At 46.2% G+C, this 18,490-nt stretch overlaps 1 protein-coding gene across 1 annotated transcript; it reads left to right on the top strand.

Moving 5' to 3' along the window:
• The first annotated feature begins 3,098 nt into the window (after window positions 1–3,098).
• LOC102217895 (transmembrane protein 87A-like) lies at window positions 3,099–14,588 on the top strand. Its single transcript, XM_023351471.1, has 21 exons — window positions 3,099–3,319; window positions 3,755–3,824; window positions 3,893–3,984; window positions 4,847–4,957; window positions 5,032–5,097; window positions 6,179–6,226; window positions 6,327–6,350; window positions 6,429–6,519; window positions 6,633–6,694; window positions 7,747–7,930; window positions 8,686–8,785; window positions 9,230–9,323; window positions 9,416–9,493; window positions 11,606–11,714; window positions 11,782–11,840; window positions 11,910–12,013; window positions 12,085–12,161; window positions 12,856–12,917; window positions 13,010–13,062; window positions 13,156–13,186; window positions 14,097–14,588. The coding sequence occupies exons 1-21, from the start codon at window positions 3,185–3,187 to the stop codon at window positions 14,136–14,138; spliced, it is 1,692 nt and encodes a 563-aa protein (XP_023207239.1). The 5' UTR covers window positions 3,099–3,184; the 3' UTR covers window positions 14,139–14,588.
• Window positions 14,589–18,490: the final 3,902 nt, after the last annotated feature.

Genomic DNA, 18,490 nt, shown 5'->3' on the forward strand with positions numbered 1-18,490 from the left:
GAGTAAGTAATGCAGAGAGCTATAATATTTTAACAGTCTAACATTAATACATTCTGTCTCCATACAGCAGACAGAAGCAGATAAATAAGTTATTGTCAGGCAAAAAGCCTGACATCCAGCAAGCTCAAAATGTTCATTCATAAAGTTTATAGAAAATATTCAAACCAAAAACACTTTTAAAAAGGAACATTTTTAACAGTCAAACTCTGAATGAAAGTGGTTTTATTGTAAGTTTCCTTCAGTGAACTGATGAACAAACAGAAACGTGTTCCTCCGGTCCTGATGGGTGTGTCCTGCTCACAGCTGATGGACCTGATCCAGGCGGAACCAGTCAGCCTAAAAGACACCATCCTCTCAATCCTGAGGCCAGTCAACGTTTACTGCCCCCTAGTGGTTATATTTAGTGCCCCACGCTGTACCTGGTGCCCCCCTTGGTGCTCTACAAGCAGACAGTCAGGTTCATTCAGACTGATACGTTTGATCAGATAATAAAACATTGGAGAAAAACGATTCAGTTGAACCGCAGGAAAGCTCCAGCAAAACCAGAACCAGAACAGGTTTACGTCTCCTTTGGGTCAGCTCCAAGCAGAAATACACAGGCACTGACCCAGGAGTACTTTCTCCACCCAGGTGTAAAACTCGGTCCACTATATTTATTCACCCCTCAGACCTCAGAATGACACAGAAACAACAGCTGAAAGCTTAAATAATATTTTATCAGTCAAATCAAATCAGTTTTTATGTAGATAGTGTCAGATTGCAGAAATGTGAAAAGATGTTCAATATTATTTAATTTTAAGAAGTACTCCCTGACTGCAGAGTGTTGTAATATTTTAACAGCTTCCATCCATCTTCTTCCGCTTATCCGAGGTCGGGTCGAGGGGGTAGCAGCTTCAGAAGGGAGGCCCAGACTTCCCTCTCCCCGGCCACTTCTTCTAGCTCTTCCGGGGGAATCCCGAGGCGTTCCCAGGCCAGCCGAGAGACATAGTCTCTCCAGCGTGTCCTGGGTCTTCCCCGGGGCCTCCTCCCGGTGGGACGTGCCCGGAACACCTCACCAGGGAGGCGTCCAGGAGGCATCCTGACCAGATGCCCGAGCCTCAACTGGCTCCTCTCGATGTGAAGGAGCAGCAGCTCTACTCTGAGTCCCTCCTGGATGACTGAGCTTCTCACCCTATCTCTAAGGGAGAGCCCAGCCACCCTACGGAGAAAACCCATTTCGGCCGCTTGTATCCGCGATCTCGTTCTTTCAATCATGACCCAAAGCTCATGACCATAGATGAGGGTGGGAACGTAGATCGACCGGTAAATCGAGAGCTTCGCTTTTTTGCTCAGCTCTCTCTTCACCACAACGGACCGGTACAGCGCCGCTTCACAGCAGACGCTGTACCGCCTGTCGATCTCCCGCTCCCTTCTTCCTCCATTTGTGAACAAGATCCCAAGATACTTGAACTCCTCCACTTGGGGCAGGACCCCCCCCCGACCCGAAGAAGGCACTCTACCCTTTTCCGGCTCAAGACTATGGCCTCGGATTTGGAGGCACTGATCCCCATCCCGGCCGCTTCACACTCGGCTGCGAACCGCTCCAGCGAGAGCTGCAGATCACGGCCTGATGAAGCCAATAGGACCACATCGTCTGCAAAAAGCAGAGATGAGATCCTAAGGCCACCAAATCGGATCCCCTCAACACCTTGGCTGGTCTAGAGATTCTGTCCATGAAAGTAATGAACAGAATCGGTGACAAAGGGCAGCCCTGGCGGAGTCCAACTCTCACCGGAAACGAGCCCGACTTACTGCCGGCAATGCGGACCAGACTCTGACACCGGTCATACAGGGACCTGACAGCCCGTATCAAAGGGCCCGGTACCCCATACTCCCGGAGAACCCCCCACAGGGCTCCCCGAGGGACACGGTCGAACGCCTTCTCCAAGTCCACAAAACACATGTAGACCAGTTGGGCGAACTCCCAGAACCCTCCAGGACCCTGCTGAGGGTGTAGAGCTGGTCCAGTGTTCCACGACCAGAACCAGAACCACACTGCTCTTCCTGAATCCAAGGTTCGACTATCCGACGGACCCTCCTCTCCAGGACCCCTGAATAGACCTTGCCAGGGAGGCTTAAGAGTGTGACCCCTCTATAATTGGAGCACACCCTCCGGTCCCCCTTTTTGAACAGGGGGACCACCATCCCAGTCCGCCAATCCAGGGGAACTGCCCCCAATGTCCATGCGATATTGCAGAGTCACATCAGCCAACACAACCCTACAACATCTAGAGCCTTAAGGAACTCTGGGTGGATCTCATCCACCCCGGGGCCCTGCCACCGAGGAGCTTTTTAACCACCTTGGCGACCTCGTCCCCAGAGAGTGGAGAGCCCAACCCAGAGTCCCCAGGCTCAGCTTCTTCAATGGAAGGCATGTTGGTGGGATTGAGGAGGTCTTTGAAGTATTCTGCCCACCGGCCCACAACATCCTGATTTTTAACAGATTGTTAATGTATAACTGTCCTTCAGTGGACATCCCTGAACTTGATACGACCGACAGGAAAATGAGCTTGAGCCCATAATCTATACAATTACTATAGTTAATAATAAATGCAGAGTAGTAGGAGAAAGTAGCAAGAAGTTCAGCTTGTCTTCCTGTCGCCTCTAGCCGCAGCTCAGGATAACATTAGCTAGTCCATCAGCTTCATCAAAAAGGAAAGTTTAAGCCTAGTTTCTGACCAGGTGATTTTTGTCCCCATTTTTCAGATGAAAATGTGATGAACACTAAGGATGAAACATCCCAACAGGCTCAACCAAACTTTCGGGTTATTTTTTAGGGATGTTTGTAAAAACAAATGGAGGTAGTGGAGACAGTGTCATGCTGAGGGAATGAGGGAGGCATTTAATCAGCAAAATTTCAGTTTTTCACCACAAAAATATGAGAACAAACAGAAATAATATGACAGTAAGTGACACAATAAAGCAGAAAACGATTTAAAATTTCTATGTTGCTATGGAAACCTGCTTTGGACCTAAACCGGGTCAGAGAATCTCCCAGAACCTTCTCAAGTGTTGTTTTTAAAAAGTCCCACGGTCCCTGAACGCCGTCCTGTTCTTCCTGTGTCGTCATCACCCGGAATCCGGAAGTGTCCCGCTTGTTGTGAACTGTCTATCCGTTGGTCCCTTCTTCTTCCTGCTGGTTCGAATGGCGGGTTCTGTGGGTTCGGGTCGGACCGGCTCTGGGTTCTGCTGCTCTGCGGTGCTGCTGCTGCTGCTGGCGGCCGGACCTGGACTCGTCCGGGCCGTGTCGGAACCGGGGACGTGGACGGTGCACGTCGGTGTGAGTTTTCTGTTATCTAAAAGTTAGTGACGCTAAAAGGTTCCAAGGAGGAGAGCGAGTTCGGTTTCAGGTGGTTCTGGTTCGGTTCTACTGCTCCATGGAGCTGATTCTGGGTTAGTCATTAAAGCCGAGTCAAGGACATGAACTGATCTGATCAGAAAATGGCGAACATGGCAATGCGCAGATTAATGAGAATTTAACGACTTTAGTTGTAAGAATCGTGTGTGACGTCACTAAGAGAGCAGCCGAACTCACGGACGGGTTACAGCCTCCAGAACCTCCTTATTCTATTTACAGGAACCGAACTTTTGATCTTTTAGTTTTCTTGACAGGACTTAAGTCAGGTTTGGGTCTGGGCTTTGACTAGGCCATTCTGCTGTAGCTCTGCTGCTGGGTTTGGTTCAGTCGGATCCTCTGGTTCTGGTTGTGTTTCAGGAGAACCAGGAGCCTCAGTTCTTCCTCTTCAGGAAGACGCTGTTCAAAGACAGCACCATCCACCTGCGAGGTGAGTTCTGACCCGGTCCGGTCCGACTCGGCCTGGCCTCTGACCCCTGACCTCTGTGTTTGTCTCAGCTGATCCTCAGGACTGCGACTCGTCCTCGACGATGGACGTTTCCTGGTACCTGAGGAACTCCCACTGCTACAACGAGGTCTACAACAAGAACGTAAGCGGCTCGGTCCTGATGGTACCGCCGGGTTCTGGTAGTCCCGCCGGGTCCTGGTGGTACCGCCGGGTCCTGGTAGTCCCGCTGGGTCCTGGTGGTACCGCCGGGTCCTGGTAGTCCTGCCGGGTCCTGGTGGTACCGCCGGGTCCTGGTGGTACCGCCGGGTCCTGGTAGTCCGGCCGGGTTCTGGTGGTACCGCCGGGTGCTGGTTCGGCTCGGAGGTTTGTTTGGAGCAGAAACGCTGCAGATTGCAGCCGCAGCATGAAACTTTTCTGAAGATAATTTTTCCTGTCAAACTTCCTCCATGTTGTGACAGTTTGATATGAAACAGAAAATCTGTAAAAAGATTGATCTTAGTGCTGTCAATCATCCTCATGTACTCTCTAATTGTGTTAATGCCAGAGAAACAAATTGCTGTTATAGGAAAGTCATTTATTTGTTGTCATTTTTGACTGTGCTAGCTATCATTAGCATTAGCGACAGGCCGTGCTTAGGCCTGTCGCTGTAACAAATTTAGCTGGATGATAAATCATGATAAACGATAATATTGTTGTTTTGAGACCATTTTCCAGTAATGGAAACATTCTCAAAGATCAATAAACTTTATTCTAATAAACATCTAGCTGCAGCGTAGCAGAGAGCAAAGGGACGAACAGCGTCACACGACACGACATTGTGATTGACAGCGCTAAGACCCGCCTCCTGGCTCTGATTGGCTGTTTCCGGAACATGGTGACAGTTATCACTAAGACATTTTATTATGTTCCTGCAGCTTTAATCTTGTTGTCCAGGTGCATTGCCTTCAAGTGCCCGTGTTTCTGTAGGATTTTATGGCTCAGTTGATGTTTGTGTCTCCACCCAGCTGATACCAGAGGAATACTACATCTCGGACTCGGTGAAAGTAGAGGGGGGGTCGGGGTCCTTCATGAGGCACACCTACGAGCCAATCAGCTGCCAGATAAAGCGCCCCATTGTGAGGACCGCCGGATGAGCAGCCGCCGAGTCGGAGACAAAAACGCAACTAAAGCTGTTTGCTTCGTGTTTCAGTTCAGCATAGCGCCGTTGAACTCGACCAAGCTGCTGGAGAACTCGGTGTCATCGTCGTCAGCTCCGGTGGGTCCAAAAGCAGCAACATTGATAACGTCACCGCAGGAACGCCTCGTTCTGAGAAACGGGAAGAAACTTTGATTCTCATTGCTTTTCTTTTTAAGTTAAATTCCTCAAATAGATTTTTCCCCTCCAAATATACAAATTACTCAAAATTAAACCTGAAGTTGGGGCGTGCTGTGGTGGCGCAGCGGGTTAGCACGCCCCACGTTTGGAGGCCTTAGTCCTCGACGCGGACGTCGCGGGTTCGACTCCCAACGACCTTTGCCGCATGTCTTCCCCCGTCTCCTCACCCTCCTTCCTGTCTGCCTACTGTAGAAAAAATACGAGCCACTAGTGCCGCAAAAACTCTCCGGAGAAAAAAATGGAAAAAAAAAATAAAAAAATTTAAACCTGAAGTTATTTAATTAAAAATGCTTTAAATGTAAAAAATAAAACCCCTGACCAGCAGTTGGCCGGCTCACTTCTGTAGCCGAATCCATACAAATTGATTAATCATTGAAATAATAATTCATTTAGTTATGGAGACCTGGAGTACACAGACTCTAAAACAGGCCGTCAGCTGAAGGAACAACTCGGCTACTGTTGCCTGGACGACGCTTTGCTGCGTTTTTTCTGTCTACAACAGTAAACTAATTTCAGTGAATCTGTGGTTTCCTTCAGCTGAGAGAGAGAATCATCCTGCTGTTCTTCTCCTGATGCCTTTTTACGACCAGAACCGAGCCGGGTCAGGCTGTAGAGCTGCTAACGGACTCGTCAGGACTGTAAAACAGCAGGATAGATTCTGTGACCTTTAATGTAACTCACGGTGACCTTGAATCGACCTTTAAAAGGTTAAAGTTGAGCTGCTGGAGGCAGCAGAAACCCAGGCTGGTGTTTGGACCAGACCTGGTTCTGGATTGATCAATACTTTAGCCTTGGAGTTGAAACTCGACCTGTTGGACAGATCACATTTCAGGTCAACCATTTCGGTTTTTACCTGAGGTCAGTGAACGCATCGTCGCTGGGTGTGGTTCTGGTTCGGCCGTATCAGCCGGTCCAGTTCTGGTTCTGAACTCTAATGTTGTCTTTCCGTTATGACTCAAAGGAAAAGTCCGGGAGGAAGAGGAGGGAAGCTAAGAAACCAGAACCAAAGGTACGGCCCGGTTCTGTTCGGTTCCGGTCAGAGCCGTTTGGACCTATGGTCCAGAACCTTCATGTGAACTTGACTGATCTTCTTCTTCTCTGGTCCTCAGGCTGCTGGTGTCTCCTCTAATCAGGTCAGTCGGGTCACCAGAACCGAGTCAGGGTTTGTTGCGGGGTGAAAGGTCAGGGAGCTGACCCTGTTTGTTCCTCAGAGCGACTCCGACATTGTGGCTCGGACCTGGGAGGACGGACCCTACATGTTCATCATCAAGGTCCAGAAGACCGGGCCGTGGACACTGCAGCGTCCGTACACACACACACACACACACACACACACACACACACACACACACACATACGCACTCAGAGTGTTTGGTCTCTTCCTGGTTGAACTGGTTCTGTGTTTCTGTTTCCAGTTCGGGTCAGCATGAAGGGACCTCATGGCTTCATCTCAGGAACTGAGTGGCCTCTGATGGTGGTGAGACCCCAACACACACACACACACACACATGCACCCACACACACACACACACACACACACCTACACACACACACACACACGCACACACACACACACACAACACACGTTTGCGTGGGTATCTTTGTAGGAGCCTTAGATTGACTTCCATTCATTTCTATAGCCTAACCCTAACCAAAACTCAATTCACACCTTAGTCCTGTTTTAGGGTCAAGGGTCAACCCCGACCCACAAACAGCGTTTCTCCTTGTGTGGACCACAGACCACGGAGCTGATCCGCTGGACCCATCTTCAGGGTCTCTAGGTCTCCATAGCAACCATGAGAGACTACAGTTTGGCCTACACAAACATGAACATGTAGACATTGTTAAGCTCCGGTGGGCCTTTAACTAGACCAGATATGGACCCTGCAGACTGTGGAGCCATTTTCTTGGCTTTCCTTCAAATTAAAGGCAGATTCTTTCTGACCTCGTGTCAGATGCTGCTTCAGTAAAAACTCAAATAAAAGTTTTGTAGACACGGTCATGGGCGCTAACTCCTCTTGCTAACTGATCCTGCTAACTGATTATTCTAACTCCTCCTGCTAACTCCACTGGCTAACTCCTCCTGCTAACTGATTATGCTAACTCCTCCTGCTAACTCCAGTGGCTAACTAGATTGGCTAACTAATCCTGCTAACTCCACTGGCTAACTCCACCTGCTAACTGATTAGGCTAACTCGTCCTGCTAACTCCACTGGCTAACTAGACTGGCTAACTCCTTCGGCTATCTCCACTGGCTTACTCCTCCTTCCAACTCCACTGGCTAACTCCACCTGCTAACTGATTAGGCTAACTCGTCCTGCTAACTCCACTGGCTAACTAGACTGGCTAACTCCTTCGGCTATCTCCACTGGCTTACTCCTCCTTCCAACTCCACTGGCTAACTCCTCCTGCTAACGCCACTGGCTAACTCCTCCTACTAACTTCACTGGCTCACTTCTCCTGCTAACTCCCCGTGCTAACTCCACTGGCTAACTCCAATGTCCTGCTAACTTGTCCGTGTCTCTGCAGTTCTACATGGTGATGTGCATCGGGTATGTGCTGCTGGCTGTGATGTGGCTGGTTTTGTCCGCCTGCTACTGGAGAAGCCTGCTGCGGATCCAGTTCTGGATTGGTGGCGTCATCTTCCTGGGCATGCTGGAGAAAGCCGTGTACTATGCCGAGTTCCAGAGCATCAGCTATGAGGGCGTATCAGGTAGCCTGTTAGCCGGGTAGCCTGTTAGCCAGGTATCATGTCAGCCTGTTAGCCATTTATCATGTCAGGCTGTTAGCCATTTATCATGTCAGGCTGTTAGCCATTTATCATGTCAGGCTGTTAGCCATTTATCATGTCAGGCTGTTAGCCAGGTATCATGTCAGCCTGTTAGCCAGGTATCATGTCAGCCTGTTAGCCATTTATCATGTCAGCCTGTTAGCCATTTATCATGTCAGGCTGTTAGCCATTTATCATGTCAGCCTGTTAGCCATTTATCATGTCAGGCTGTTAGCCATTTATCATGTCAGCCTGTTAGCCATTTATCATGTCAGGCTGTTAGCCATTTATCATGTCAGCCTGTTAGCCATTTATCATGTCAGCCTGTTAGCCAGGTATCATGTCAGCCTGTTAGCCAGGTATCATGTCAGCCTGTTAGCCAGGTATCATGTCAGCCTGTTAGCCAGGTATCATGTCAGCCTGTTAGCCATTTATCATGTCAGCCTGTTAGCCATTTATCATGTCAGCCTGTTAGCCATTTATCATGTCAGGCTGTTAGCCATTTATCATGTCAGCCTGTTAGCCAGGTATCATGTCAACCTGTTAGCCAGGTATCATGTCAGCCTGTTAGCCAGGTATCATGTCACCCTGTTAGCCAGGTATCATGTCAGCCTGTTAGCCAGGTATCATGTCACCCTGTTAGCCAGCGTCTCCTCCTCCTGGTTCGACCTCCTGAGCTGTCATGTGTCCTCCTGCAGTCCAGGGGGCGGTGGTGTTTGCCGAGGTGCTTTCGGCTGTGAAGCGGACGCTGGCCAGAGTTCTGGTGATCATCGCCAGTCTGGGATATGGAATCGTCAAGTGAGTCCAGCAACTGCTGCCATCAGAGAACAGTAATCCCAGTAGTATAACAGAACTGGGCCTGGAGAGAACGGGTCGCCCAGAACCACGAATCACTTCCTAGCCTGTTCAAGGTTCTGACAGCATTTGTATTTATTAACATGTCTCAAAGATTAAAATGATCGAGAACACTGCTGACAGATCCATCGGGTTCCCTCCTGAACTTCCTCTCATCCTGCATTGAGGATCTTTGCAGCAAGATGCCTCACTCCGGCAACTCACAGACATCTGTTTTAATGCGTTTTGTTACATAAGAAAAATAAACTCAAATAAACTTTTTTGCATCCAGAGTTGATGTTACAGATGCTTTAAGTTTCATGATTCCCAGATTTGTAGGTTTTCTTTGTTTCTAAGCTATTATGACCTTTAACCCCTGTGACCTTCTACCCCCCCTGTTTCTGTCAGGCCAAGGCTGGGTGCCCTGCTGCACAGAGTGGTCGGCGTCGGCTTGCTCTACCTGCTCTTCTCCATCATCGAGGGAATCCTGCGGGTCCACACGGTGAGTTCTGACCTGCTGGCCCGGTTCTGTTGGACCTGTTCCAGCCCAGTTGTGGATCAGTTCCGGCCCGGTCTAACCCGTGTGTTCTGCAGGATCGGGGAAATGACGACCGGAGCCTGATAGTGTGTGACGTGGTTCTGGCTCTGACCGACTCCTGCGTTGTCTGGTGGATATCCTTACAGCATCAGAACCTTCAGTCATGATTGAATATCGTTTCGCTGTTTGATTCGTTATGTCTGCCTGGTTGAACTCCAGGTCCAGATTTCTAATCTGAAAACAGAGAAGAAGAAAAAGCCTCTGAGAACCAATCAGCTGCTGATTTAATTTCTTTCTATTTATTCTTTCTCATCCTCCTTTTTTCTTCCTTCTTTATTCTTGCATTCATCTCCTCCTCCTCCCTTTGTCTTCAGGCTGAAGATGATGTTCTTCTGGCTGCTATTCCTCTGGCTGTGCTCGATTCTGCCCTCTGCTGGTGGATATCCACTGCTGAACCTTTCCTTTTTAGCTGTAGAGAATCAGACTGTTGCTGCCTCTTATGTGTTAGCGATCCATGTTAGCGTCTTCCATGTTTGGGTCCCCCATGTTAATGTCCCTCATGTTAGCGTTCTCCATGTTAGCGTCCTCCATGTTAGAGTTCTCCATGTTAGCGTCTCCCATGTTAATGTTCCTCATGTTAACGCCATCCATGTTTGGGTCCCCCATATTAGCGTCCCTCATGTTAATGTCCCTCATGTTAGCGTCCTCCATGTTAATGTCCCTCATGTTAGCGTTCTCCATGTTAGAGTTCTCCATGTTAATGTCCTCCATGTTAGCGTCCTCCATGTTAATGTCCCCCATATTAACGTCCTCCATGTTAATGTCCTCCATGTTAGCGTCTTCCATGTTAATGTCCTCCATGTTAGCATCCTCTATGTTAGCGTCTCCCATGTTAGCGTCCTCCATGTTAATGTCCCCCATGTTAGCGTCCTCCATGTTAATGTCCCCCATGTTAGCGTCCTCCATGTTAATGTCCCCCATGTTAGCGTTTTCCATGTTAATGTCCTCCATGTTAATGTCCTCTATGTTAGCGTCCTCCATGTTAATGTCCCCCATGTTAGCGTTTTCCATGTTAATGTCCTCCATGTTAACGTCCTCCATGTTAATGTCCTCCATGTTAGCATCCTCTATATTAGCGTCTCCCATGTTAGCGTCCTCCATGTTAATGTCCCCCATGTTAGCGTCTTCCATGTTAATGTCCTCCATGTTAGCATCCTCTATGTTAGCATCTCCCATGTTAGCGTCTTCCATGTTAATGTCCCCCATATTAACGTCATCCATGTTAATGTCCCTCATGTTAGCGTTCTCCATGTTAGCGTCCTCCATGTTAGCGTCTCCCATGTTAATGTTCCTCATGTTAACGCCATCCATGTTTGGGTCCCCCATGTTAGCGTCCTCCATGTTAGAGTTCTCCATGTTAGCGTCCTCCATGTTAATGTCCCCCATATTAACGTCCTCCATGTTAATGTTCTCCATGTTAGCGTCTTCCATGTTAATGTCCCCCATGTTAGCGTCTTCCATGTTAATGTCCTCCATGTTAGCGACTCCCATGTTAGCGTCCTCCATGTTAATGTCCCCCATGTTAGCGTTCTCCATGTTAGCGCCTCCATGTTAGAGTTCTCCATGTTAGCGTCCTCTATGTTAGCGTCTCCCATGTTAGCGTCCTCCATGTTAATGTCCCCCATATTAACGTCCTCCATGTTAATGTCCTCCATATTAATGTCCTCCATGTTAGCATCCTGCATGTTAATGTCCCCCATATTAACGTCCTCCATGTTAATGTCCCCCATATTAATGTCCTCCATGTTAGCATCCTGCATGTTAATGTCCCCCATGTTAGCGTCTTCCATGTTAATGTCCTCCATGTTAGCGTCTTCCATGTTAATGTCCTCCATGTTAGCGTCCTCTATGTTAGCGTCTCCCATGTTAGCGTCTCCCATGTTAACGTCCTCCATGTTAATGTCTCCCATATTAAGGTCCTCCATATTAGCGTCCCCCATGTTTGGGTCCCCCATATTAGCGTCCCCCATGTTTGGGTCCCCCATATTAGCGTCCTCCATGTTACCGTCCCCCATATTAGCGTCCTCCATGTTAGCGTCCTCCATTTTAACGTCCCCCATATTAGCGTCCTCTATGTTAGCGTCTTCCTTTATGGCGCTCTGTGTTATGTCTACTTGGAGCATTTGGTCCGGGTTAGCTGTAGCGTCTCGGTTTCTCGATGAAGCTTCCTTGACCTTTGGTCCCACATCTTCGTGAGCCTGGCTCAGACGATGAAGCTGCTGAAGCTGAGAAGGAACGTTGTGAAGCTCTCTCTCTTCAGACACTTCAGCAACACCCTCATCTTTGCTGTCATCGGTGCGTGAATGCCTCCTGTTCCTCCTCTTCCTCTTCTTGCCTTTCTAAATCTCTGTGTTGTTTTCAGCTTCGGTGATCTTCATCATCTGGACGGCGAAGAACTTCACCATGTCCAGGTGTCTCCCTGTAAGTAAGGAGACGCCCTTATGTCTCTCTGTCGTCACGTCTCCAACGTTTTCATTCTTGCTGGTTTAGGACTGGAGGGAAGTCTGGATCCAAGACGCTTTCTGGCGCTTCCTGTTTTCCGTCATCCTATTGGTCATCATGTTCCTATGGCGACCGTCGGCAAATAATCAGATGTAAGAGGCGTTCTGGGGTTGGGTCATGTTTTATTCTGTGGTTTTAAGTGGACTGTGTTTGTGCGTGTCAGGTACGCCTTCAGCCCCCTGGTGGACGGGGACAGTGAGGATGAGGAGGAGAAGGAGCCCATGATGAACGAGGCTTTTGGTCAGAAACCTTCATCGTTTGTCTTCCTCAGCCTTTCCTCCCAGCCTCCAGTGAAGCTGCAGTTTGTTATGAAGTGAAGTTTTAGCTACCCCTTTAACTGCTTCCTGTTTGATTCAGGGGGTCACTGGTTTTAATATTTAATAAGAAATCAGTGCAAATCCAATAATAATCCTTATTAAATAGTTAATATGTTTATAAAAGCAGCAGATGGCTGAAGTCTTGAGGCTTAGTGTGTTGTTTCTTATATGTTGAAGCTTGTTGACCTTCTAATTGAGTCGTGGTTCTCTGCAGACTCAAAGTGGGCGTGTCTAAAGCGTGAGCTCTGATTGGCTGGCTCCGGCAGCAGGAATCTGACAGGAATTGTTCATCAGTGGCGACCGCTTTAAAAAGATAAACTAGAAAGTAAAAAGGTTAAGGCCAGCTGAAGTCACGTTATGTTTTGAATGATAATTTTCCAGTTTTTGTGGTTTCCATCCGGGTCAGACTGTAAACGTGTCTCATCTGGTTCTATAGTTCTGGATTGTTGTTATGGAGACCAGATTCTGTAGCTGCTGGTCGTCACAGTTCCTACAGATGTATTACTGAACGGTTCAGCCCAGACAGGAAGTGAACTGGAAGCGGACCAAACCTCCACCGCCTTCAGCTGGTCCAGGAACTCTGACATGTTGAAGCTTTGCTGTTTGTTTCCCATCAGACGGGATGAAGATGAGGGGGACGAAGACCGAGAGCAACGGGACAGCCAGACCCAACAAAGTGGTGAGCTCTGTAAATCATCTTCATCGCCACCATCTTCATCAGCTTCAGCTGTTTGCTAACCAAGCGGTTCTTCTGTGAACGTGTCGGGACAGGATGAAGATCTGAAGTGGGTGGAAGAGAACATCCCGTCATCGATGGCCGACATGTGAGTCAGTTCCCGCTCAGCAACCCGAACTGAGCTAGCCTCCAGCTAACGTCGAGCTAGCCTCCAGCTAACTGGCTCCTCTTCTTTCCACAGAGCGCTGCCCCCTCTGCTGGACTCAGACGAGGTCAGTTCCTACTTCCTGGTTTCACTTCCTGGTTCTGGTTTTCCAGTGTGATCAATGTTCAGTTGAGTCACTTTAACCTCTGATCTCCCAGAGGGTTACCATGGTTACCTGATGCACAGAAAACACTCGGTGTTGTCCTGCATCTAAGCAGCAGGGGGAGAAAAATGCCCAGCAGAGCTGACCGGTCGCCATGGTTACATCATTCTTGTTGTCATGGCGATGATGGCTGAGCTGCTGCAGCCATTACTAATCTGAGGAGCAGAACCAGAGCCCAGTTCTGCTGACTGACCCGGTGGATCCGGGTGAGACCAGTTCAGATCCGGTCTTCTGGTCATCTTCTTGTCGTCTTCTTGTCGTCTTCTTGTCGTCTTCTGGTCATCTTCTGGTCATCTTGCCGTCTTCGGGTCGTGAAATGAAATGAATCCATCAGTAGGAACCTAAACTATGTCATCATAAATCCTGATTGGAGCAGACTCCGTCAGTCTGTCCTCCATGTTGGTTTGTCCTGAATTAAACCTCTAACCTGGTTTATTTGCAAACCAGTCTTCATCCTGCTCATTCTTACTGGACAGTCTGTTTATGGTACTGATGATGATGATGAATATGATACGGAGCGCTATTAAACCCTAAAGTTAGTCGGGTAGACTCTGATTAGCTTCTCTGCTCTCCTATTGTTTAGTGTGAAGCATAAAGTTATTACAAGTTATCTGATGAAGATCTGCTGTTCATGAAATGTCCTCAGGTTTGGACGCCAGTTATTAAAAACGATCAATCCGTCCAGGCTCCTGTCAGCTCTACCGGATGGCAGAGAGTGCTAACCGGGATAGCATACAGGCTAACATCCCAGATGAATGTTAAAGTAGCTCACTATGAACCAAATCAATGAATCATATTGATCTCTCTGTTTCAGGAAACCCAGACGACAAAGCTGGAGATGTCTAAGATGGAGTGAATTTGACGGAGGTGGAGCAGATGGAGAGATGGCTGGTGTTTCTAAATGGACATAAAAAAGGATGGAGGAGTGATGGATGGAGGAGTGATGGAGGAGTGGACAGTTTTTGGGTTTTTCTCTGATTGTCTCCTGGCTCCCTGAGCTCCTCTAAACGTTTCACTGGGAGCTGAATCCAGTCATTCTGTGTATAATGATAATAATGATGATCTGCTTTCTGCAGCACGGCCGCTGGCTTCCATTGTTGTTGTGCAGTGGCGCCGCCCTGCTGGATGTCTGTCGGGTTTGCTTTTGCTTTTATGTTTTTTGCGTTGTGAATTGGTGTTTGGATATTTTTCCTCCTCTAAAAGCCAAAGGGACGAACCAGAGAGAGAAATCACGAGGAATTATTGACTTTTATTTTGTAAAGTTTGTCTTTGTGTTTCAACCAATAAAGTTTTTATTTTCACCTGATTCTTACTGAAGCTTCATTCTGCCTCCTCTTCCTGGACAGAACCGGTTCTGATCGGGCTATACATGGCCGCCCGCCTGTCCCAAACCGACATGGCGTCCGCCCTCTGCTCCACCAGCGCCATGGTAACCGTTAGTGACATTATCCAGATTAATCCAGACACACTGCAGATTCCAGGCAGGAATGATCCCGGTGGATCATCGGACCTCCTGGGAAAATGAAACTTTATGGAAAAACATAAATGATCCGAACGGAACCGGCCGGACGGCAGGAAGCAGGCAGAGCAGATCAACAGATCCAAAACTTCATGGCTGGAAACACGATTTAGTTTTTACTTCCAAAAAGAAAACTGATCTGAAAAATAGTGGCAAAAATCTGCAAAGGAGGAAAAACTTTATTCTTAGCTCGGCTCTGAGGACTCTAGCCTCTTCCCCCTTTACTCTGCCACCTGTAAATAAAGCCCAGTGTGTCTGACGCCCCCTGCTGGAGGGCCATCTGTAAAGTCTTTTAGAACATGGCAGTTTAGCAAACGCCGCATTTATGTTTGTGATGGTAGGACAGAAAGTTGTGAACCTGAACTCCAGATGACCTTAAAATGTGTCTAATGGTTGTCATGGAGACCGCCCGATGCGAGGCGTGAAGATGTTTTCACTTCATCACTGTGAGCAGCAACCGGGTCTCTGGCCCAGTTTCATTATTGCTCTGAAACCTATTGTTTATTATTATTTATTGTATAATTTATGCACAATTTTAATTTGTTTAATAAAAAAAATTGGATAAAAATTAGCTTATTTTAACCTAATTCAGGCACACTTACATTATATAATGTTGACTAATTCACTAATGCTTTAGAAAATGTTAGAATATTGACTCATTTTGCTGATTAGTGATAAATGAATTACAGGGTTTAGAAGCCCAGTGTATCAGAAGCCTGGCAGCCCGCCATGCTTTGCTTGTAGTCTTTCTTTCAGAGGAGCGTTGAGGAGAGATGAGAATGATTTAAATGTGTGAACAAACAATTATGTGTTGTTTCCATCTCATCTCGCTGCCCAGCGTGTGGCGCTGTCTGCGCTGTAAAGTTCATGTCTGTGTCCCGGTTGGTCAGAGCGTTAGCGGTTAACGAACCAACGCTAATCTCATCATGCAGGTTCAGCCTGTGAGGAGCTTCACGCTGGTTTTATATTATTTTATTATTATTTTTATATAATTTTTCTGGTTACACGAAGCACCAACCCATAACAAATGTTTTGTCCACTTAGTCAGAGTTAATGAGGGCGGAGATCTGAGAAACTGAAGCAACCAAAACAGTTTCTGTGGCTCTTATTAAAACTCAACAGACAGAAATGTTAGAGCTGCTAAAGCCACATTAGCAGCATTGAATTAAATCTCAGTTTGTTGCTCATCTCTGCTCAGTGCAGCAGATTGAACTCATCCTGCAGGGCCGGTCCAAGGCTGCATGAGGCCTGGGGCAGAATCTGACCTAGGGGCCCCTCTTGCTGCTAAAACCATCAGCACCTCTAACAGCTTCTGGGTTGGATTTAATCTGGGAGAGAGAGAGTAGATTAACTGGCCAACCTGAAAACAATCAGTTATAATTACAGTTTATTCATTTGTATTTGTGAACAAACAGCTCAAACTCACAGCATCAGATTGTTGCTATGGTAACAAGACAATCTAACTATGAAGATTGTTCTTTGATCTTTTACAAAGTAAACTTACCAGCTCCTTAAAATCTTACATTTAAATGTTAAACAATTTAAAATCTTTTAATTTATGCTGAAACCATTAAATCAAATTCAGCAGCTTTGATCATCTCAATAAATAAATGTTACATTTATGTATCTGTGATACACCATAAAGTGGGAGAATTTAATTATCACTTGGTGATAGTCCAGAAAATCTGTTTAAGAAAATATACGCCACCACACAGAAATTAATAGTATTGCAACTAATTACATATATGGGTTTTAAAAGAAAAAGAAAAAGAAAAAAAAAAGGGTAACGAAGGTTCGGGCAACGTCTCACCAGGAGACCGGAGTTGAGGAGCCCCGGCCCTCGCTCTTCAGACAGAGTTTGGGGAAGAAGACGGCGGTTGTCCTTTCTTTCTCTCACTGACTGTTCGTCATTACAGGTTAGTAGTGTGAAGCTGGTGAGGGCTGCCCCCCCTTTAAAAATGTGGAGTAACAATGTATATGTGGATATGATTTGTAATTTGATTGATAGATGTGCTGAAACATTGAAAATAAATAAAGAAAAAAAGGATTTGTTAGGATCGCAGTTAGCTACATTTTAGCTACAACGGTCCCATAACGGCCGTTTTTAGCTCCGTTCCACTCCCCGATTAAACATTGGTACCCTGAGATACATTGTGTTGTTTTATCTGTTAAAAAGGAGTTATTATTATTATTATTATGATTATTGTTATTATTATTATTATTATTATGATTATTGTTATTATGATTATTGTTTTTATTATTATTACTATAGACTTTACTTTTTCTCCCTTGCTATGTAATCAATTAAACTGTAGTTTATTCAGTCGGACAGTAGTTATTGAAAACACATTAGAGCGAGCTTAAGGTTTTGTCCATTATTACATCTCCCTCTTGCAGTATTCAACATAATTAATCCTCTTATTTGAGAAATGGTTTTTTTAATGTATATCGCTGCACTCTGGATTGATTGGTGAGAGTTGATACCTTTTTACACAGGTGAAGGCTGTGTGTGGTTTTTTGTAGCAGAAGAAAGGACACAGGAATGTGATTGTTCTAGGAAATGTTAATAATTTCATAATTTCAATAATTTGTAATAAAGACAGAGTTTGGGGAAGAAGACGGCGGTTGTCCTTTCTTTCTCTCACTGACTGTTCGTCATTACAGGCTCTCCAAGATCAAGGGAAAGTAGAAAGTCTTCAGAAGAAGAAAAAAAACGGAAAAACAAAACAAAACATCATTTGTTATATTTGTCACTATAAGTAGAGACGAGTAACATATCTGTGCTAAAATATCATCATTTATGGCCCCTGAAGCCCTGGGGGCCCGATGGAGCTGCTGACTTCATTTGGATTAAACAGAAGTGAAAATAATTGATATTCATTTTAATTGTATTTTTGATTAATTGTTTTTTTTTAAGACAAGTAATTACCCAGTAATATTTTACATTTCCTGTCAACTTAACATCTTTTAATACAAAAACATGGCGGACGCCTCGGCGTCCCGACCGCCGGGCTCAGCAGGTTTACTGGGGGAAACTCTGAATTAATAAGAGAATATACGTATTTTTGTTTTTGTTGCAAATTAAACATGAACGAGTCGTCAGTCCAACTTCTGGACTAAATCTAATCAGATCGGATATTTCCACTTCAACTTCTCTGTAGTTTTTTAATGACTTCATCCTCTCTTTACCTTCTAAAAACTTTCAAATATTTAAAATAAAGATTACCTGGATGCTGAAAATATGAGCTGAAACTTCTTTTTCTCACTTCTTAGAAATAGAAACCAGATTTAGGTCACTTTTAAAATTTGTGGACTGCACAAAATCAGCCCAGGAGCCACAAATGGCCCCCTGGCCACCCTTTGAACACCCTGGACTTAAATCCGTTGCTTTGCTTTAAAGTTCTCTAGTTGTTCCGGGTTTGGTTCAGAGAAGTTTGAGTTAGAAAAGTAAAATATTAATTTAAAACGCTCTTAAGTCACATGTTGCAGGAAATCAAAAAGGTGTTTTTAGCTGTCTGTGAATTTGGTAGAATTATGAATGAATATTTTTAAAGATGAATTAACGTTTCCAAAGTGAGAGCGGCAGGAATGTCTTCGCTTCTCTCAGCAGCAGTTTCAGTAACACTGGAGGGAAGTTGCAGATGAATTTCCGAGCTGTCATAAATCCATCGTAATCCAGCAGGCAGATT

This window comes from Xiphophorus maculatus, chromosome 18 (genome assembly GCF_002775205.1).
Source record: "Xiphophorus maculatus strain JP 163 A chromosome 18, X_maculatus-5.0-male, whole genome shotgun sequence".
NCBI classification, from domain to species: domain Eukaryota; kingdom Metazoa; phylum Chordata; class Actinopteri; order Cyprinodontiformes; family Poeciliidae; genus Xiphophorus; species Xiphophorus maculatus.